At 44.5% G+C, this 23,751-nt stretch overlaps 1 protein-coding gene across 6 annotated transcripts in view; it reads left to right on the top strand.

The window, feature by feature from the left end:
- Window positions 1-23,751, top strand: part of LOC138123190 (zinc finger protein 541) — a 117,004-nt gene that overhangs the window by 8,437 nt on the left and 84,816 nt on the right. For 5 of the 6 annotated variants that reach the window (XR_011156741.1, XM_069037769.1, XM_069037766.1 and 2 more), the window contains exons 1-2: window positions 14,898-15,141; window positions 20,569-20,625. Coding sequence is in view for 5 of the 6 variants with exons in the window: in XM_069037769.1 (XP_068893870.1) it covers window positions 15,127-15,141; window positions 20,569-20,625 (72 nt within the window). In the remaining variant the exon portion in view is untranslated. Of the gene's footprint in view, window positions 1-14,897; window positions 15,142-20,568; window positions 20,626-23,751 lie in introns of those variants that run through there. The other variant, XM_069037767.1, reaches the window with a different exon arrangement.

Raw genomic sequence — 23,751 nt, 5'->3', positions numbered from 1 at the left:
ACCGCGGGAGAAACCTCTGGGCCAGGGTACCCCGGTCCCGCAGATTGGAACCGGAGTCAGCTTTCATATCGAATCGGTTGCGATTTACAAACTTACAAGTTGCGACATCTCCATAGGAATGGAAACAATTTGTCTCGTTCGAAATCGCGCCAATACCACATTACAGCTTCGCAAAAACAACAATGTCGCATTGTAACAATGTATATTTTATGTTCCGTGCATGTGATCACCGGAGGGTATGCGTATGCAGCGGTCCATTAAATTTTACGAGTATTACGTAAACATCTGAGCATAGCCTCGACCGTACCTTTATAGATTGTGCTTTTATTTAAAACTTCCTGAAATAATATAAACCCGAGACGGTTATTTACGCGAAAGCTCTCGATAATAGTCGCGAGACGGAGCTTTGAAACGGGACACCGCTCCGGCTGGAGGTGCCATCGGAAAAGAGCGATTTTGCAAATGACTTGTTGATGTCGGCAAATCGTCCCGTCGAAAGTGGGTTAACGCGCCCGAATCGCCCCAATAAAAACATACGCTGTAAACCCTAATGCCTGATAATTATGTTAATTATGTTGTTACAAAGGAACGCACGTGAACAATAAAACGCCGCATAATAGAACAATCCATGACCTCAGCGGGCCTCGTGTACACTTTGCTGGACGTATGGCGGAATTAGTTTTGGAATTATTAGTCTCGCAGGCATACAAGCTCTCTCACTCGACAACTTCGAGCTTTTACAACTTTACTACAAAAGCCTGGTCCACACCTCGCGCCAGTCAAGGCCCAGATCGCTTAGGCAACCCAACATACACCTGCGAGGGCGCCACCCTCACCGTCGCATTGGAATTCAACGAGATCCGTGCATTTTCCACGTAAATAAGCGACTCTTACATTATACTTTGAGATCTCTCCCGACCATTCGATAGCCTTTGCAGTCCACCGTGCGTCCGGAATATCAAATTCAAACGAGCTAATCTAACTTTTCGCAATTTCTTTTCATTGTTAATTCCGTCTGTGAGCTTTCCACGGAATAAGACATAATAAAAGCGCAAGGTTTCGTTTATTTTACACGGCTCGAATTTTAAAGCCGCCAGTTTATTTTCGGTAATTCATCTGGAATTGTTTCGGAAAATTACGATTTTTCAGAGCTGCACCGGTGACTCACCGACCGGATTAATTTTGGATGCACTTGCAGTGTCGTCCGTTGTGTAAATATAGGTAAGTTTTTTGCGGGCGGATGTGCCAACTTTCATACATTCCTGATGCGTGTACTGTTACTCCACGTTGCCAGACGGTAACATTCGCGCCCGCGAATACACCGCGGTGGCTCTTTCGCGGCCGCGAATACACCGCGATTGCTTTGCTATTCACATTCGCACCGTGGTAACCGCATCCTCATCCACTGTCTTGCTTGCGTGTTTAATTGCTGATCCCTCCTGTCGTTTCGCGGTGACAACACAAAGAATTACGCGAAGCATCGATTGCTTTGTTCTTCTCTCGCGGTGTCCGGTTACTTTACGATATCTTATCAACAACTCTGACCACCAGCCGTAGAAATTTAATTAAAGTTGTTAGTCCCCCCCTGGAGTAAGAAATCATCGATCGCCTGTTGAAAAATTTGCTTGGAGTTTTAATCTGGCGAGTTTGTGCGGATGAAGCCACGTCTGATACGTGCCCCGTAAACTTTTTCCGATCAAATGTAGTCTGTTTCAAAGTATCGACGTCTGTCTCTTAAGGAAGCCTCCAATTTTTATTATCCTTTGTGAAGTTGACCGGTTTTTTCATCCCCTTCCTCTTCGATCCGATGCCGGTTTAATAATAGAAGAGGATCTTAGATGGGTGAAACAGGCGCACATTTTACGTATTTACGTCGAGACGTATACGTAGAGTAATCCTGCGGCGTTGTTTCGATCCTGGCGGATCTGCTCTTCGAAAATAAGTCGTAAAGGGCGAATCGATGGGACAAGTTGATGGTGGGGATTATCCGGCGCTTTAATTAAGTACAAGAGTCCGGTAATTTCATAACAGGATCGTACATGCCGCATTGTAATCCAGGACTCGTTCCGTGGAGGCAATAACTGAACAGAGATGGCAGTGTCGCGCAGACAATGGCAGCAGGTGCTTAGGTTATTTTGGTCGGCGATTGTGCACAACAGATTGCGCTAATGCACATTATTATTAATGACGGAAGAAGAGCAGAGAGGCGGCGTGCGGTCCGGTCCGAAGGATAGGTGCGACTCGTGGATTTGTGATTAAAATTTCAATTCAATGTCGCGGCGATTCATTGGATGGAATGCCAGCCATTCTAAAGATTTCAATTAGATTAGTGTCCGCATTAAGCTGTGACGCCTAAATGCAGTAGCCGCCACTGTTTCCCGGCAATTATCGTTCCGGCGCCTTTATGTTTCCTCATAATTCACATTTCCTTAACATTCCGGGGCCCCACGTCATTAAGGACCAAATCAACCGGCTCAGACATAAAATCGTCAACGCACCACTTTTCGTATATCCGTCTTAAATCAGCGCCCCCCATAAAGGACTTTATGCGATTTTTTAAGACTCCAGTGGCGCCGCTCACAAATCATCTTTTATGGGTGACCCTTCTCGTTCCTGATTAGGACTGTTAAATAGCGAATAAATAAGAACCGGAGGGTGGGGCGAGCGTCCCTCCCTCCCCCGTCGATATTTCGCCCAATAAAATCCGTCCATAATTCTTCCGGAATCGCTCGTTCGATAGAAGGGTAAACACATTATGCCTCCACTTTTTATTTCTTGGACGAATGTGGCACTTGATTTTTTTTATCACGAACACATTCGCTCCTGGAACAAAGCCAGCGTGATTTTTATCTGTTTGCGGACAAACACAGTGGGTCATGGAGGTGACAATTGAATGCTGGTTTTATTTTCGAGAGCGTATTTTTGCAGATCTTTTGTGCGCTATGCCGGTTTACGTCAGCTGTAAAACCGTGTAAGATTACATTACGGCAATAAAAGCGGTGTTTGTGCATGTGTGTGCACGTTGGCAACGGTCGCACGCCTGCCAACGTAACGAACGTCGAAAATACTGCACGTCTGTCGTGTAATTAGGTTTGACGTTTGTCGAAGTCCCGAGATGATAAATGGCATTGTTTCTGGGCTGGAAGACGAAAGGGTGGATCGTTTGTATGGAGGGGAATTGACAAGTCTCCCGGATCATCCGAGAAATTAATGACATCATAAACGTGTCACTGTTATATATTTACTTTTGTTTTACGAATCGCTCTGTAATTGAGTTCGCCTCTTCGAGACTCGATCGAGGTAACAGCGCTTTATTGTGCTCTATTTTTAGTCCGGAGTGAATTTTGATCGGTCGATGCATCCACTTGCAATTCGACGCCGTCCCATAAATCCCACGGTGCTGCGAAAAAGGGACCGAAAAGGAACAGGTGCATTATTAGTTGCAGACTGTTAACCCACATAGGCAAATTGCACTCGTTTGCCAAATATTCCGGTCCTGCGCAGCGCCATTCTTGCGCACTGACTCACGCCAAGTGGACACGTGCACTCTTCCTGCGTCCCACAGCTAATTATTTACATTATTTCCCGTGTTGCGTAAGACGGGTGCACCGCTGCACACGTGCCAGAACTGTCAAATTTCTTCACTCGGAGTCGAGGGTGCGCCTCGCAATGTAAACTTCTCTCGGCCATACGTTTGCGATTTGGTCCTTTTGGGGCGTCGCCTCGCCTCTCCTTTATTTCATTTTTCGACCAAATTGCGTTATAAATCATAGGGAAAGTCACCTTTTCTTGCAAATAAAATGAAGAAGAAACGTCACGTGTCACGACCCCTCGAGTTATTGCCTCTGAAGTGGATGTAGTGTTTCGGGGAAAGCGCACAAGACGTCCCATAAGTGGTAAATCAAATGGCCCAAAACAAAGTTTAATTCCTGCGTGTCAGCTCGCCCAATTCTCGCAGCTTGGAGATGTGCCATCGTTTATCTCTCTTGCATTATGAATTCTTTAATGTCTAATGTAACAGCACTTGTTCTTTTGTTTCTGGCATGAAATTTACTCGCGATTCGTCGCTGATTTAGTGTCGGTGAACGGGAGCGGGCCGAAGAGACCGCCTTGTTGGACGCCGTCCGGGGGACCATCCATCCATGATTTAGGCGTAATGATAATCGGGCGTCCGTCTCGAATCGATGCTATTTATTTTGGAGGGCGGGATCGTTCAAAGCCGGCAGAATTTATAAAGTTTTAATGAAGGACCTGAAATAAAGAAGAGGGCGAGCTTTAAAAATCAATCGTTCGTAGAGCGGCTATTAGCGAGACGATTTACGAGCGAGTAAATGAAGTAGATGGCCGTTTTATCAGCATCTCGGATCTACAATATATACACTACACAGATAACCCAATGAGCTACATGGACCATTAGTTCATTACGCAGCCGCCGGGGGGCCTAAATGATGACCCAATACTTCACGGATCCTATCTCGCGTTACAGTTTAGTTAATAGCCAAAGCCACCGCCGGCTTCCGTCCACTTTATTTTACAAAAGCATAATTACAGTATTGCCCCCTTTTGTATAAAGGATTATCGTGCGGACGCACGACCAAAAGTCACTTTAAACTTCGCCGGAGAGCGGACACTCACGCTGTAATTATGGAACTACATAAATTACTCTTGTTATCTCCGGATGCCATCCCCGATGGACGACGAAGAGCGCGGCTACTAATAGAAACGACAAATTCGCCATCAATTCGGACGCTGTCGGGGAGCGGCTCGGCCGAGAGGAATTCATTCCGAATCGTTTTTGTCGGGGCACGTGACTTATTCTTCCATATCTGATGCGATTTTTCTTTAGATGACAGCCGCATGGGCTTTTAATTTTTCACAAGAGAAATGCAATGCCCGACGACCGCTCCAGCCCCGCCCAAAATATATTTCCATCGTTCTACTCCAACTTCCAGGCTGACGTTGCACACATTAAGCAGCTCCAGCGATATATTCTCATTTCTCAAACGACTCCCTTACACAAAAGTGCTAGCGCACTCTCTTCATTTAACAACGGAACGTATGAACATCTACTTCTTAAGCTCCAAATCCTTCGCGGTTTCATTCCTCAATTACCATCAGCATCGATGCGTCTTTCGCTTCATCAAATCAAAATTCAGATCTTTTGTAGCTGCTACGTGCTCCATCGACTCAACGAGACAGATTCTTGACATATATTCTTGAGGGTATACTGTTATTACTCTTCCAGAGCAATTGACAATATACTTTTATTAGAAGGGTTTGGTTCAGAATCGCTCCTTAACAACTACTTTGGTAGAGGTTTTTGCTCCACAGGTTAGCTTACACAGCTTTGTTGTTTCTTGGTCCAAAACTGAATCCGTCATAGACAAAGAGAAGATATTTGCACGAATCCCTATGCCATCTACCAGTGAAAGGGCATAGAGAGAAGAATTTTGTGATCAAAGCTTGAGAGAAGACTTGGAGGTTTTGGGGGGACGTAGATCACAGTTGAGCTGTCCGCAGGGTGTTGCACGAATCCCTATGCCATATACCAGTGAAATGTCATAGAGAAAAGAAATTTATGATCAAAACTTGAGAGAAGACTTGGAAGTTTTGGGAGGACGTAGATCACAGTTGAGCTGTCCGCAAGGTAATGAACGAATCCCTATGCCATCTACCACTCAAACGCCATAGAGAAGAAATTTATGATCAAAACTTGAGAGAAGACTTGGAAGTTTTGGGAGGACGTAGATCACAGTTGAGCTGTCCGCAAGGTGATGAACGAATCCCTATGCCATCTACCACTCAAACGCCATAGAGAAGAAATTTGTGATCAAAACTTGAGAGAAGATTGGAGGTTTTGGGAGGACGTAGATCACAGTTGAGGTGTCCGCAAGGTGATGAACGAATCCCTATGCCATCTACCAGTGAAATGGCATAGAGAGAAGAAATTTGTGATCCAAACTTGAGAGAAGATTGGAGGTTTTGGGAGGACGTAGATCACAGTTGAGGTGTCCGCAAGGTGATGAACGAATCCCTATGCCATCTACCAGTGAAATGGCATAGAGAGAAGAAATTTGTGATCAAAACTTGAGAGAAGATTGGAGGTTTTGGGAGGACGTAGATCACAGTTGAGGTGTCCGCAAGGTGATGAACGAATCCCTATGCCATCTACCAGTGAAATGGCATAGAGAGAAGAAATTTGTGATCAAAACTTGAGAGAAGACTTGGAGATTTTGGGAGGACGTAGATCACAGTTGAGCTGTCCGCAGGGTGTTGCACGAATCCCTATGCCATCTACCAGTGAGATGGCATAGAGAGATCTTCCGATCGATTCCTTCAGCCTTCTGGAATGTTTCTTGTTTGACATTTATGGTCGTTCCGGTTCCTTAGCGAGTTACGTTGGAGCGTTCGTCGACGGATGATCGGAAATCGGGTCTTATCGTAAATTCCGCATCGGTTTAATAGCCTGTTCAGTATTCAAAAGTATTTATTTACTAGATGTTGGTGTTGATGCCAATATCGCGCCCACGTTTCCATTGAATGATTTTAAAATAGACACTTTGCCCGACTTTTATAGACTGTTATATTTCCTGACCACTTGCCCGATGAAAACATCATAATATTGATAAAATATTCAGATGTAATATGCACCTCGGGTGATTTACGGTCGCATCTCGGTGCCTTCCATAAATTCGCGAGTGCAAGAAGATTCGGCATCGAGGAAGACATTATCCGGCGCCCGGCCAATAATGTGATCAATTGCAGAGAGGAAGTAATAAGAGCGTCGGGAATGTCTTTTGTGCGTACCTTTGACAGTGGAGCCTTCAAAGAGAAAAAGGCCTCAGTCAAGAGTGAAACTACGTGGGCGGAATACGTCCAAATATAAAAAACGCGTCATAGAAGAGCGTGCTTGTGCATGTTAACTGAAGCGAATATGCCGTACGTTTCGGATAAAAATAAGTCCACGTTTCCATATAGACTTTCCTCATTCCGTCGGGGAAAGCCGCGATGGCGGAGCAGAGACGGAGAAAGAGGGCGCTCGGTCATCTCAAGGAGACGTAAAATTAGGCAACCGCCGCCACTTTGACACTAACGGACAGGTGATCGCGACAACAAAATCAAAAATAAAACGAATAAAACGCACGCGCCTCCCCCCCCTCCCAAACGCCCGACGCGTCTCAGGAAGAGGAACCCATCGCTTCCTCCACTTCCTCCGTTATTAGAAGGCCGTCTGATGAACTCTCGTCTCTTTGACACTTTGATCTCGTCTTATTGCGATTTCCGTTGTGCAGGTGTCACACGCTAAAAACGACACAACTAAAAATACATCTCGTCTGATGTCTATGACAGTGATATCATCGCTCCCGCCGCAGGAATGTTCATCCGAGCTGGCACAGATGTTCCCGCCGCCATGTTGCAACATGGCCGCCGACGGTCCACCTTGGAAAGTCACCGCTTCCGACTTTGCACGCGGCCGGTTCGTCCCGACTCAAGGACACTTTCATTTTTCAATTTTTGGTGGTAACGCGATGACAGATGGTTTTCTTGATTTACACGGAGGCAGGCGAGAAGGTGCCAGCCAACAAAAATATGTTTTCAACTTGTCGCCATGGCGATTCAAAAATATATTAAATTTATATCTCGATAAAAAAATCCAAAGTGATCTATGCGCCCAGTGAATCATTCCGTTTCATTTACAGTTATTTCCAAGCACGAATTTGACGCGCGACGAGATCGATGGCTTCATTTTTTAAAAATCTTTTCCTTTCAAACTCTACAAAAAACAAAATTCATTTCCTTTCTGTCAATTTGCATTTTTCTATTTTCAGACATCAATCTCTCTCGAGTCTTTGGCAATCGTAACACAACAAAATGCAAAGGAGTAATTACTTCATCTTTAACGTAACAGTTCTGACGCCTTCTGAGTAAGAGTCGCACCAGAAGAACTTTTCCATCTTAGAGAATGTCTTAAATGTTCCATGATTCTAGTAATTGTTGAAACGAGAGACTGAAGGAGTGACCATCCAGAGGTAGGTGTGGTGGTTGGATGGTCTTCCCGTCTCTACACTTCAGAACAGAGCACTTAAACTCTTTCTGGGGCTAATCTGGAAGAATCTCAATAAATCTTTCCAACTAGCTCTACTTAGGTTCCCATTTAAATCAGTAGTTCCGCCACTTGACCTTATTCTCCGTCTTCCAAAAGAAGCTTAAAACGTTATACTCGGGAATCTTTCTAAATTCGCGGATCCGTTCGTTCGCTCGGAATCCTCCTGATCCCGTCTTGAGTTACGACGTTTCGGACACTTTTATTGCATTCGAGAAATCCGCATCTAATTGTGCCACCTGCGGTTGTCACCCTTTCGAACGTTAGCAACATCACAAGAAAAAAGATGGCGCCGCTAAATTCAGCTGTGACTTGGAGAAATCATAAATCATGAGAAGAAACAGCTGTTGCTGCCACCGCCATCTTTAACCGGCGACCGTTTCCAAAACAATTCTAAAAAAATCAAACATCCGCACCAGGAACGTGGATGATTGGCCGGTGATAACGCGGCCGCCGCGATGATCGGTCGAATTTATCCGCCGCCGCCGCCAACCTTCGAGCTTCCACCCTTTTAAATCTCGCGTTTGGAAATAGGCCGCGATTAGTTTAATAGTAGTGTCCCAGTAAATAATCGCTTGACGTCTCATTGTGTCGCGTTTATAATTAAATGTCGCAAAGAATCTCTTGGCACTATTCTTAATTTAAAAATAAATTCCTGCCGATACACCGCGAATTCCCCAAGCGTGCGGGGACGGTGTCCGTTTTGCATCGAATCAGATCCGGCACGGCTGAAAAACACCACAACGGACGTTTATTGATTGATCATGTATTATTTATCAAGCTGGAAAGTGTGCATTAGGAGGGTGCAATTATGTTTTATGGGAATAACGTGGATTGATGGTCACGCAATGTATCAATCTATCAACCCTCTCGTACGCACACCCACACGTACACGGTTTTGATTGGATTTTATGTCTCGCTGCGTTGTTATTCTAATCCGTCCTGTGTAGAAATTAGGTCCTGATTTGTACGCCGTACGGGTGATAAGGAACCGGAAAGCGTCGGATCATGTGGCGTGCTTGACCCACATTCCTGGAGCGACTCCTCCTCATTACGGACCGCCGAAAAGGACGAGACAGGACGCGACACTTCTTACTTATCATACTTGGCACACGTTGTACTTTACCGGCGTCTTTTTTTAGTTTACATATTGGCCGTTAAATATTTTATGCCTAGACTTAGATCCGCAGATGTGTCCCGAAGGATGACTCAACGGTTATTAATATGGATTTTATAAGCGCGCGAGTACGTTCGATTCGTCAGGTTGACATCCATTCCAGCTCCGCATCTAATTTCTGGAGCGCTTCCCGACACTCTCTTTGTCTTCTTCCCGACGCTTCTTCCGTCAGGAGCTCGTTTCCACCGCTCACATGCCTATTCCTTCTGTTTGTGTTATTAGTGCCCTTCCCTCCAATTACGTTATTACCATCATTTATAAATCAGCTTTCATGCGGAGGCGTGATCCATTTCCGCTCAAATTACAACGATTTTCGTGAAATATTTACTCTTTTTTTCAACACATTGTTATATTGAACAGCGGCGTGGGAACCTTGGTGGGTTGTGTACGCATAACACACTGACTCACACCAGAATAAATTTTCGCCCGTACACAATTTACACCGCCCATTGTTTCTTGCCTTCACCACCAATACTTCCTCCCGCACCTCAAAGAAATCTCGGAAATTGAACGTTTCTTTCCTTGTCTTTCCCGCCACACTATCCACTTTATAAACAATCTGTTTCTACCAGAACACAATATTTTCTCTCGACCTGTTTACGCGCCAGATATCTTCCACTGTACACACGTTAATTCCGATCCGGAATTCGGCGAAAACACAAAAAATACTCCGACCCGCTTTCGTTCGGGACGTGCCACAGCTTTTCGGAAAATTCCAACTATTAAAAAAGCTCCTCAGAAAATCTTCCTGCCAGTTTAATTTTACGACTCGGTCTCGTTCGTTGTCAGACCTGCGTACGTCTTCCATTTGTTATTATTTCCTTTCCGATACTTCCTGCTGCAAACCGGTCGTCTGTACAAAATGAACAAAAGTAAAATTCACATTTGCCAGCGATCGATTCAGATGAACATTTTTATCAACTTGCAATTTTTTGTCCGTTCGCAATTTCGAGTGTCGGTCCTTCGAGCCGGATCTCGAATCTTCGCAGTGGCTCTGTTTATGGTGATGCGAATGCGATGAGTTGCAGTGGGTCGGAGCAGTTATGAAAACAAACATAAAGCCACCACAAGTAACTGCTTTTCTTTCTGATGGTTATATTACAAAACATCAAACGGCGCTTGTTCTTTTGATATCCTAGCAAAACGCCTGTTGTATAATAACACGAGTCCACCATGGTGAGTCGGCCATGATGGATTTGCGGCGGGAGTAGTTCGATTGGAAACAAAGCTAATAAAAAGGTCGTAATGCGTCGGTTTGTTGGTCGAAAAAATCGTGAAACAACCGTAAAATTTAAATAAGAAGTTATAAAATCATAACTAAAATAGATGGGTGATCTGGTGGGATCGCTGAATGAATAATTCAAGCGATATTTACTATTCCGAACGTTGCACAGATCGGCCAGAGTGAAATTAGTCGGAAATCGATAAAAAACGGCGAAAAAAAAATTAATAACACGTGTCGGGGCGCTCTCAATGAATCACTCTGACAATGACCACCTTCCCTTTGCCAGCGGAGTTTCGGCAATAAATCCCGTTAAAAATAGGGCAAAGTTTGTGTGATTTATCCACGGTGTATAAGTCGAACGTAAACACATTAACTGCTAATTTAATTCTTCGCCAACTGTAAAACAATCCACGGTTAAATTACATTTGTTTACAGGCCGTTCGAGAAAATAATCTCGAAAAAACACCTACAAGCGACTCAATAAAGTTGACGTTTTATTGCGGCCATTCCGCGTAAATCTCCGACGGAATCACCAAACATAGCCGGTGCGTTATCTTGCGGTGGATCGGCGGCCGCCCCCGCCGCCCCGGAATTTTAATCCTCGCTGATGGTGTGTTTTTGGAATGGAGTCAAGGCTCCTCCCGGACGAAAACACGATTTCGGAAGGGAGTTATGACAGTACAGCGAAATATGAATCCATTCCGGGCCGCATCGAGGTGATAACAATATGGAAAAATATGAAAAGTTGGCTTAGCGGAATTTATGTTGGCACCACGTGCGGCCGGATTTAAGTTGCAAATTCGGCCGTGTTTTTTTATGTTTACATTTATCGCGAACCTTTCGTTCCGTCTGGGGCCGGTTAATGCTTGCTCGTCCGGTTCTCGTTTCAAAACTAACAGCCACAATAAAATCATCTGTCGTTCTCGTTACTCAATCAAACTGCCGTGATCTGGCGGTCCTCCCTGCGCGACTCCGCCGCCGACTTTTACAACGGTTTTACTCCCAATAAACGTCATTGTTATTTGCCCCCGTAAACGTCGGAGAACTCTAAACAAAAATTGTTTGTTAATGGTGCGCGTGGGCGGCGATAAAACCCACCCTGCCCTGCACTTTAAAATTAATCGCGACCGTTTAAAACCCACCCCCGTATATCTTCCCGTCCTCCAGGCCGCACGTCACAGATGTCGCCGTTCATTATTCATCGGCGGATCTTGCGGTCGGGGGCCATCTTGTTTTTCCCGTCCTTCGATTATTTATATTAATGAGACAAACGGTTTTGTTAAGGACCGCTGTTTGATACAGAAATAACGACCTTGACGGAAACTTGGCCGTCTCGACTGTTTTTGTGAAATGTTGGCAATTGCTTCAGGAAAATGCGATCAAGTTGCGGTAAACGCAGAAAACTAATTGTCATTAAACTCCGCCGTCGAGATTTATGCCGTCATTTTTCCCAAGTTTATGGCCAAGGAACTTTCTTTTCGGGGATGCATTTACGTCCTTATCTGTGAAACAATTTCGAGTGGGCCCAAAGTGTGATTAATCTGCAGACTCAACAGACCCGGCTATTTTTAGGGGCCCCACATTTTTTGGCTTGTTACCAGGGAGCCTCGATGACGTAAATCGTCATATTTGATGACGTCACGCGGTGCAACTGCACCGAGAACCGGAAAAATTCGCCAGTTAGCGGCGCCCCAATTCGCTTTTCTCTTTTCACCATTTAAATAACTTTTTCGCTGCTCCAGACCGTTAACATCTAGTCGTATTTTTTCTCCTCCCACTTGCTTTTTATTCAAAAACCCTGCTCCGTGTCGCTTTTCTAAACTATAAATTTCGTCGGACTTAATGGCTCTTCCCTGGACGCGATTTTTGCCGGCTTCAACTGCACCCTTCAGGTAAACCGACGCAACTGTTTTCGCTAATTGTGCAGCGCAAGTCGCGGGAGCAAGACCAAATAGGGGCGATAAATGGAAATGTAATAAAACTAATGGAACTGTGGGGCGGACTTTATTTTGAAGCATGAACGTTGTGGCTGTCGACGAGAGGTGCACCGGAGCCCCCGAACGAATTTATTCCCCATAAGATTTCCTGTAACAGTCAATAAAGCTCGTTATTATCACTCATAATCATAACACAAACACAAACATAACCTCACATTTAAAATTCGTCAATAAAGCGGTCAAGTTTAATACAGCCGTCGAGTGCAAACACAGCCATCGGAAAATAATTTTATACGTTTACTCACCGCCTAATTACACTCCAACATCACGAAATTTCCAATAACAGACCTCGAAAAATTGTATTTGACAGCGGCCCGTTTGAAGTTTCTTAATCGTGTTACCAACCTGACCGTACTTTTTGACAAATTACCAGACTATTATTTATCACGGCTTGATTGTCTGCAACGCAATTGTAATAAAAATGACGCGTCGCGAAAAACGTGTAAATGATCCTTTGACCGGGACCTTTTCACGGGATTTGCGAGGGGATTAAATTTTTTCAGATGTTGGCAGTAATACATCCACTCTGACGTAATTGACGTCTGCCGCGGTTTTATTTTAATGAACTTCGCGTACTAAAGTGAGACTGCTTATTAAAGCGTGTAAATTTCGTAGAAATTAAAATTAGAGCTTAATTAGTGTAAATCTCGCGGTTGTGTCGGGATTAACTCGCTAATTGATTAATGTGAAATTTGAGGTTATGTCACACTGCCCGCGATCATTCCAAATCACAACGCTCCCCAGATTTAATTGTCAAACTGTGAAGATGTGGTCGGTCTAACTTTTTTTAGGTTGCGATAGACAAATTGCGAACAAAGTGTCAAATGTGAGGTTGTGTTGTGTTTTGGGACCGCTGGTAGATCGGGTCGCGGCGTGACCCCGGTGCAGTTCGTTACACCGTAATCCGGACGGTGGCTCACCATGACACCATGGCTTGAGCCCGACCAGGTGACACTTTCACTTTAACCCAGTTCCTGAAATCCTTTTTTTACAATCCATTTAAGGGAGCGACTCTGTAAGGGACTCTAGGGGCATGTTAAACACTTGTCCATTTTCAGCGATTTGTTTTTTTAATGTCAAATGTGACTTAGACGTGACATCACGTGATAACTTAAGTTTTGCTACTTATATTTTTAGGAATTTAACGTTTTCCAGGTGAAGCCGTGGCCGTCGTTGTGTAATTGCTGACCTTTTGTTAGCCCAGGTGGTTCTTCGGAGCAGGTCGCGGGGTCAGAACATAATAATAACGTTATTTCAGGTTTGTTCGGAGTGTCATTATGTTTATTTTGGTAAAATTGCAAGAATATTTTTTAAATCTATTGTAACGGTGCACGGAGAAGAGAAGTTTCGAAGAGGAGGATTTTTTGACTGGTACCTTTTTGCTTGAAAACAGTCGAGTGTCTTCGTTCATAAAAAAGGGAAGAAATGAAATTGAAAATTATCGATCCATAACTTCAGTAAACATATTTTTATACAACCGTACGCGAAACGAGCATACCTAAAACAGGCCGCGAAATCCAATTTCGCGGCCTGCTTTAGGTGCGCGAAGTGCTCGTTTCGCGCACGGTTGCACAAAAAAATTCTTTTTCAGTAGAATGTAAAGGAGAAGAGGAGTTTCTTGGAAAAGGATTTTTTGAGGGGTTGGGTTGTCGGTGGGAGGAGGGATTTGGCGAATCAAATCGAAATAGATTGGTCGGGTTCGGGTTTTGCGTGTGAAAATCGACTCCCTTCATGTTGTTGATGAGTCTTATTCTGGAGTAAAGTGATCCTGGGGAATGTGCGGCTCGCGTGCGTAAAGGTCAACGAGTGGTGGAACGATTAATTTTAGAATCCTCCCCGCAGTTCCAGCCTCCACGCCGCAATAAATTAGCGAACAGTTGTTGCGATTCAAAAAAGAAAAACAAATGTTTGGATATTGTCAGAATATTTTCACGTAACCTTGAATTATGGCTTTGTTTACTGCATGTGCACCTCAGCGCCGACGGAAATGTGCTCCAGATCCGTTCCTCGCGATCGGAAGGCACGCACCATCAGAAATGCGAATTGCGGTTGTGCGTATTTTTAGCGACGCTGCTGCACCGCAATATTTGTTTGTTATCGAATAGCAGTTATCCTTGATAATTAAACTTTATTGCAGGTCTAATTATAAAACTGTTTGGGACTGGCGTGCACGATGGTAACAGTATAATGCGGAGATATTTGTTGTTTTTCTAAGAAAATGGAGTCGACTCGGTTTATTTTTGAGATCGGATTAATCGCGCCTGACTCACTGATACCAGTGACAAAAATATCTAATGGGCCAGGAACTTTTGAGTAACTCTGATACATATAAATGAGTGTTGGTCAGGTGGGCGTCGTGACCATCGTCGCGACGTCGCTCATGCTAAACAGATACTAGTTTAAATGTGTACGTGGACGCGTCCAAAACAAGCATTTCGGTCGTCTAATAGCGTGTGTTTTGATTGCGTCTACGCTGGCCCAAATATCTCCCGTTTGGTGTCGCATAATTGCGGTTTGATGACGTGGGGCGACGACTTTCGGCCCCCTCGCGAAGATGTGACATGACACCCGTTCAACTCTAGCGTCCGATCGGACACCACAGTGTACGGGAGTGTCGGACAGCATGCTCAGCTGGATCGTAAGTACCGCTCCGGCAGTGACACCAACTCGTCGATCGATCCCCCCGATCGAGTTTAATTAAAAGCCGCCGCCGGCGTTTTTCCCGACATTCGGCATGCCGCACGAGTACGTCTTCGAGTACGCTTATCGAATAAAGAAGCGGCGGCGGCGTCCCAGAGGTCGATTTGTTTCGGGGGCGGCAGCGCCCCACGAACTAGGTGAAAACCGAGACCGCCACGCTTTGATTTAATGCTGGAAACGATAACGATTCGTCCCGGAAATTAATTACTTTTCTTCCGGCTAATGATCATCGCTCGATGCGGTGTCGCCGATCGTGCCGATATCGGGGAATTATTATTGATAGCGGGGCTCCGGTTTTGTTGCCGACTAATCACGGATTCTTCACGAGTTCGGATTTCGGGGGCGCAGATCCCTGACGACGATTGAAACATGATGAATCGATCCGGCATCCTGTTTATGGAGTCTCACAAAAAAAATCCCTTTTCCTTCTGCTCTCAAATTAGAATTCCTTCGTACCGTTTCGACTGCTGAGTACTCCATTCATAAACATGTGCATGGAGCTCGCACATGCTGCACTCTCTCACCACTCCGCCTAATTAATTAAAATCGTCAATTTAATAAACAGATTTTAAGCGCGCTACATTTTTTATGGTAAGCAGTATGGACATGTTTTATCCTGTTTACCGTAAATCTAAAATTCCCCACCCACCGGTCGGGTTCTCTGCGAAATATCTCGCACCGCCAACAATCATAATATTTCTATTTTGATATGTACGAGTATAAATCAGGAGCAGGTGATGAAACAACGACGATTCCCTACTTCGAGAGCTTAAGGAGTTGAGAGTTTCGAACAGGAAATGAGGCATTCCCCTAATGATAATGAAGCGATAGAGGAATTTACTCGAAAACGTTATTTAGAGGATATTAAGCCCACGTAGAAATTTTCTGTTGAATTACTTGCGGCTTTAAAGCTACTTACGGACCTGGAAAAATGGAATAATGCGATTTGGCAGAAGACACAGCAGGAACAACGCTGCAACTAGAACGTTACGAAATAACTTCACAAAAAACTAAATAAAAAAAAGATTTCGTGTCTTATTTGATGGTAAAAATTACGAATACTATGTGAATAGCTTGTTGGGAACAAAAGATGAGAGAAAATGGAAGCAATAATCATGTATTTACAGTAAGAGTGAGGAAGGCAAAGCTTTCGTTCACGCGAATTGCGTGGACGATGCAATTCAAGTGAACGAAAGCGGCCTGAGTCTCGAGTGCTGTATTTAGTCTTGTTCGATACCTCCTTAGAAAGTAAGTCTGTAACTTTGCGAGAATGAAAACCAGTGAGTGAAAGACAGTGGGCGAAAAACGATGAGCGAAAGTGAAGTGAATGAAAGAAAAACCCACTGATAACTATGGATAAAGACTCACTTTCTAGGGAGGTATCGAACAAATGAAGTTATGTATTGTTTGGAATCATTGGAATAATGATGATAAGGCTGAAGAATCTTCAGTTTATGGAATCGAACACTGTTTTGAAAATATAAGATCTTAAGTGGATCCCGAAAGGGAAGAAAGATCCTACCAAGAAGAAGTTTTCGACTGAGCTTTTGAAGAATGTATATTACTCACGAAGGGGCACTTTCTCTTTAGAAAGTAACTGGTGTGATCAATATGGCAGCTTTTTTCCTAGGTGCGGTAAAAGAAAGAAATAATTTATCAAACAGTGGATCGAAGAAGGGGAAGAACTTGTTCTTTGAGATTTGTTGGTGTTGTGGAGTATTTTATGGTCTGGAATAGAAGAGGTTATAGTTTTATTGGGGAGAGAAAACCACAATCCATGACAGCACTAATAAAAGCAGCGGATGCGGAATACTTTCCAGATTGCAACAAAAACAGAGAGCCTCGGGAAGCCCTGTTGCATTAATTTTAATTAAGGATAAAGAGCCAGATCTTGCGGCAATTATGCAGAATTCCGAGAACTTTAATGTCTGTTTTGATTTTATCGACTAATGTTTTGCGACCTCCTAGTGCCACCCTGTCGTAAACTTTCGTCAGCTATTAGAGAAATTTTCGCAAAGTTTCCTCTAATGCACGAACATCATTACTTGGAGAAACTAGATTTCGACAGGACGAATACCATTTCGCGCAGATGAAATACGACTGTCAACTGATGCAACCGTTTTAAATACGACATGGTTCTATTATTGGCACGTGGACGCCCATCGTTTCTTAACGTCTATTTTAAACTGGAGTGACACGCCGAAAGAATACGGATCGCATAAATCCGCGCCCAACAAAGTCCAAATTGCTCCGAGAACGTCGCCGAACAATAAAGATGTCGTGGGGGCGCTCACTCCTGCGCCGAAAAAACTGGGTCAGGTGTATCGAAAACGTTATTTTGGGCGGGTGCAGCCGTCATTAATGTCGAATTGCTCTCGCACACAATTCCCACTGACGAGTCCTTCGGTGGCGGCTCCGATTCGACAACACAAAAATCCCTCCCGGATTTTTCCCGCGTCGTTCCGGTTATGTTGTCGTAATGCCGCTTGCGTGACCCTCCGTGTTTGCATACGTATTACCATAACACGAAATGCTTTTTCCCCGCGTTGTGTGTGTGTTGGTGCGGCTTTATCGCTTCGGCACCTTGTCCTTTCTGTACACCTTCAGCGGCATGTCTCTTCCTGTTGCGTAGCGACCACAGCTCAATCGGCTTATCGGCCTTGCACACGCTCCAAAAGTACCAACTTCGCGCCCCGACCCCGCCGATACCCACCCCCAAGTGGATCCATTGTCGCCGCCTCTTTTTTTCCCGTTGTCTTCGTCTTATCGATCATTAGCTGCACGAAAAGGAACCGAAATGAATTATTTCGTTCTCCGACCACATCTGACACTTTCACAACAATTAAAGTGAAAGGGAAATTGGAACTTCTACGCGAAACTATTATTTCCACGAAAGCTCCATTCTAGACTCAACTACAACTGTTTTCATGTTTTTTTCTTGACACATTGGCCAAACTACCTGTTAAGGACAAACCGCCAAGACAGAGCAAACTGTCAAATGTGATTTTGGACAACGATATTCTGCCTACTAGGCCCCCAGTTGGGCGCCAATTTTCGTTTCCCGTTGCAACTTTGTACATATTCGTTTGAATTTTGTGCCTTCCAGGATCGTCAAGGACCAGTTCGTTTCGAATCTTTTCCTGGCCGCCTGAGCGTGCCGCACACTTAAGTTAGCCGCAATGCTTTTTATGACGTTTTTACGGCCGGTACACTTGCCTGCAGTAAATTGCGGCCATAATGCGCAATACTTTATATGAAACTATTGTTTTAGGCGGTCCACATCTTACAAATTGCGGACATAAAGTAGACGGTTAGTTTGTTTGGGGCAACATCAAGTTCCGGTGCTCCGGGAGAGCTTGAATCGTTTAAAAACGTTACGGTTATTGCTGGGGACGGAATAATTTAACAATGAGCGGTTCGTGCACGCCGTATGCAGCGAAAATAACGCACCCGAGTACAGTGCATGACCGTTTTAATGGCGCAACGACGTCACCGATCAATATGGCGTCGGAGATGGATTTGCATGTGTGGAACGGAAAAGTAAACGCCAGAGGGAATCCGCTAATTGGGTCGCGACGATCGAGATCGAAGTTGTTGAAAACGCAGTCCGGAAAATTCCAGAGGGGAGGGGGAATAGTTTTCCGGAGATGTTTGTGTACGGCGGACCGACATCAAAAGGGTTTTTATTGAACGTTTTAATACAAACATTTTCCGTATGAGAGCTTAAATATTTTTAATTATATTAAAAGGCCTTTAATTAAGTGAAGTCCATTCCGCACAAGCTTCCCTCCAATCAAAGCGAAACATCATCAAAGCACTAGAACGCAGTCTATTCCGGAAAAAAATTCTCCAACCCCCGATACATATTTCTATTTATGACGAACACGTACACGTTCGGAATTAATTAATTCCTGCGGCGCGGGCCCTTTCATCTCGTCCTTGCCACAAATAACGTTTTAAAAACGAAATTTTGAAGATCTCTTTTGATCTCGTCGTGGTGCGAAGGTGCGCCCCTTCGCTCTCTCCCTCTCTCTCGCCCACCCCGTTTAATCAACTTGTATTATCTGTGAATATTAACTGACATTAGTTCTTGAACGCGGCTCAACGATATTAAATTCCCGCATCAGGAGCCTGCAACTCGGGCATTATTAAACTCCAGATGACCTCGCACAAGTGGATACATTTACAACCCTCGAAGAGGCGATTGCGCTTTCCCGGACCGCCTTAATCGCCGGATCTGACCCCGCGGGAGCAGCCGTGTTGTGGCGTGATTCCGAATATCAAGGGGTGTATTGAGTAATGGCGGTCGGACACGACATTATCGAAGTGCCACCGTGCAATTAAGGAGCGAGCTATCGAAATAATTCCTCTCTCGAGTACAAACGAGCCGTCATTGACATGTTGACCGAAATAAACGACAGCTCGTTTGACCGGCGTCGCATTAGTCTCAAGAAAGCGCAGGAATTATTGATGGTACTGCCGGTGCAATTATGCCGGACAAACAAGTCGACGGGAGAATGTTTTGAGGGGGGAGAAATGGGGCGTCGGCGACGGCTCCCGTTCCAGTACTTTTAAGCGAAATTCGTTTAGGTGCTCGCGGAATCACTTCTGCAATACTAAAAATAGGCCCGTGGCGAAACCAAATCCAATTGAAAACTTTGTGCAAAAATTTGCTCCCCCTCATAGAGGGAAAAATCCGGGAAGATTCCGGCCGTCCGTGACTGGAATAAGACTGGATAACTCGCCCGCCACGGCTTATTCATCATTCAAACAGGTTAATTGCGACAGAGATTTAATTTAAATGCATGGGGCTTGATTAACACTCCTATTAAAATCATCCAGGTTAAATAAGGGAAGATATGGCCGGGGAGAAAAACCATTCGTCACGGCCCCGCATCCAGAATATTCATAAAGTAGTATTTATTACCATATTTAAGATGTATTCTAAATATTAATTAACCTTGTAAGCGTTGTCTGATTTAATTGGAACTCAGGTACCCGACGTCGGCGTGTAAATTAATTTTATTATCGATCCATCGCCCCGGACTCACCCCGTTCGTGCGCAAAATAACAACAGAGGGGGAAAAAATTCCCGCCAGCACAAACAAAACTGTTTTTTCAGGACTGTATATATCTGGAGAACTAATAGACGCGAGTCAATAACTGAAAGCTGTAACAATATAAAAGTTCAGCAGTTCAAAACTTGTGTCTGAAATGCTCCAGTTAGAATTCCGGGCTTCGAGCAATAAAAATAACGGGGATTGTTTAGAAGGGAACTTTCCACACGTTCGCCTTGATGATTCCGGCGGCGCTTGCCCGGATGTCCCCTACGTAATAAATAGCTAATTCAATCATTTTGTTCCAGAGCGACAGCCTAGCAGAGTCTGAACCCGCACCTAAGGACATGACAGCTGTCAATGCGGTAAGTTTCCTGATTAATATCCCCGAGGGGCGCCCCCGCCCCTCGAAGTAAGTTTGATTCCGCGACACGTGTGCATCCCCCAATTACGGTGGAGGGGATACGGTGGCCGTTCTTCTATAATTTATCGACGTGTTTTGGAGTCGACACACGACCGCCAGGACTGTATAAAAATTTATGAGCGGGGCTCGTTTCTGAGCGACTGCATTTCGAGTGGTCCACGGTGGATTCTCGAATCAATCTTTTAAACTTTTCCTTAATAGGACTTCTCGGTTTCTGCTCCTAAAATATATAAAAGGAACCCTGTTTGTTGGCTCGAATAAAAATCGAGAAATCTGACTCCGATCATAAATCACAATCCTTCCACGATCGGTAGCCGATTCCGATATTTTCCGACCGCGCCGTTTCTTTCCGGGTGGAGTCCGGTGATTTGTCGCGGGGTCACCGCCGTCCCCGGGCTGACACCCAATTATCTATTTATGTTCGGGACGCCGCGGTCCGAGTAAATATTGCACGGATTAGATTCTAGCGCCGCCCCCAAATTGAAAAGTTCCACTGGAAGAAAGCTCCAGGGTGGTTTGGCGAAATCGCGGAAAGAGTCGAAACGTTGGACGTTTCTACGTGAAGTTGGTCCAACAAAAGTCGTTTTGTGCGGTGTTCGTAATCAGGCAAGTAGCTGTCGAGCATCCGGCCTTTTGACAAGATTCTGCAACTTTTTAGCGTGGAAGTTTAAATGGTTGCCTACACAACGGGGCATATCTTTGAACAACAGCACCACCGGTGCCATTATCGCGCATCTGCCTTAATCATGTCAACGGCGAGCATTTACCCGGTGGCTTCCCTTAAAAATATATTACGGTTGGAGGTACCTCGAAGCACTCCATTATTTCCGTCGTAATCGCCGCCCTTAATTTAAAGTTCTAAAATAGAATAACGACCGAAACAATTTCCCAACTTTTTCGGCTTTTATGGAGTTAATTTAGACACTTTATGTGTGTATAAAATTTTACGTCTAAATTCGCCGGCAACCGGAGGGATGTGCACGCGGACCTTTAATGCCTCTCATTTACATGTCAGGATTAAGATGCGCCACGTCTGCACATTTTGCGGCCGCATAAACATAAAAATATGACGACTACGGCCAGAAGTTGCCGGATTATTAAATATTTATCATTATCGTTGTTGTTTCGGCGAGGGGCGAGTTATCGCTTCTACGTTTCTGGTTCCGGGGGCTTCGAACGGTGACTTGGTGCGGGTTGTAAAAACAAACGCGCTTTTAAAATTTAAATGCCACGCCGAAAAAGGGGAACTAACGCGCCGGTGAGACGATAAACTCCACGGCTCTTCATCTCGTCTTTTCAACAAGATAATGCGCAACTTCACACGGCCGAGTTGCAAAACGGCAATTTATCTCTTCCGGGGGGCTTTGGGGATTTTCGGATTTGCCGACCGAAGACCGGGGATAAAGCCGCCGGGTCGACGGTGACCGGTTTATTTCAAAAATGCCGAAGAAGTTTTACCTTTTCTACCAACTCCGCCGGACAGGCAAACGGCAAATGCGAGGAACGATTCAAAGTTTCAGACTGGATAATGAAACAATGCTCTTCTCCTATGGAAGTAATTTTTACTTTTACTAAGATGCACGCAACAGTACTCTCATCGAAAGTCATACTCGTCAAGTCACGCTTTGAGCTCCAATAAAGAATTTTGCGAGACTCAGGAGTAAGGAAGGAAACCAAATCAGGCTAGTAAGGTGGAAACCTTCTCCTTTTTGGTGAATTTTCCGTTTCAATTGGTTGAAACGGTCGCCTATTGTAGTATTTTTGTGATTCTAACAACTTCCATACATGATGTATTATCAATGGGAAAATAAAGGAATTTCCGTTATCCTGTGACCCTCTGGCAGATGATAACACAAAAATATTGCCTTAAATTGTCAGTTTACGGCGATTTTTGTTGTTAAGAACGCAGCAGATACCTATAGTTAGTAACCAAAAACAAAAAGGGTCCTGTATTGGAGCCCTGGGGGAAACGTCATCATCCCCTGTCCAACCCCTGATCTGTTTGCTTTGAATTCACGTTGAGCTTTTAAATATTTTGCGGGAGTTATTGGAAGAATGGAAAAGTTTGAAAGAAGTTGGTTGATAATTGAGCGAGTAGAAATTGTTTTAAAGAAGTAATTAATTATTATTGGGCAAAAATAGTATCGGGAGCATTATATACATGAGCTAAAAATAAGAAATGAACACAATACTTTTTGGGTCAAGTGGAAGAGAACGGATTTGGGTCAGAAAGAAAGGAATGAAAGCGACCCAGGAAATGTTGTGTATGGAAGACCGAAACATAAAAAATGCTCGCACTTCAAAGGAAAGACAACATTTTAGAGAAAACCGGATTAATTGATGCGACTCCGGGACTTATTTATTTCTGTTTTTGCTTAGCGAAGTCGTCGTCACTTTGAACTTTATTTGTCCGTCGGAGTAAAACAAACAACGTTTTTAATGAAGATTTCGAGTGAAATTAAGCGGCGGCCGCATCCATCAGATAGAGTTCTCCGGGGCTCCACGTTCTGGTGCTCGCTCCATCGCATTTTGAACATTTCCCCCGAGATGGCGGCTCTTTGTGGCCCGGTGGCTGTTTTCGGGGCGAGATAAGATGCGAAGGTGGCAAATTATCCGGTTTTTTATTGGAGTTCCGTGCCTGCTCCTGGAGGATGCGAGCGCGTGTCCTTGTCATGTGCGAGCATCGACGGATTTGGGGGCATTAGGGCATAATTCTGAATTATGTCGGTCGGAGGGAGTCGAGGGACGGCGGCGGCGTCCCTCCGGTCTAATTAAATCGATGGTGATTTACACATTTATTAAAAATAAGTGGAAGGCGCGCGCCTTTGTTCGAAAATTGAATAATGCACTGCATGTATGAACACATAAATTTTAAAAACGAACCCCCGATATTACGGACTGATAAAGCTCAATCCACCCTTCGTTTCGCCGGCATTGTTCTCTCATATATTTTATATTAAACTAGCTCTTTCATCGGCGAACTTAGGGCTCTCGAGCAAAAAGCTCGTTATTTTTAACAGCACTCGTCTACGTATTACATTATATATTCCGGGGGTAGATTGCTAAT

Source organism: Tenebrio molitor, chromosome 2, assembly GCF_963966145.1.
Source record: "Tenebrio molitor chromosome 2, icTenMoli1.1, whole genome shotgun sequence".
Classification (NCBI taxonomy): Eukaryota; Metazoa; Arthropoda; class Insecta; order Coleoptera; family Tenebrionidae; genus Tenebrio; species Tenebrio molitor.
Note: the sequence above shows the minus strand (reverse complement) of the source record. Positions and strands in the feature narration are given on the sequence as shown.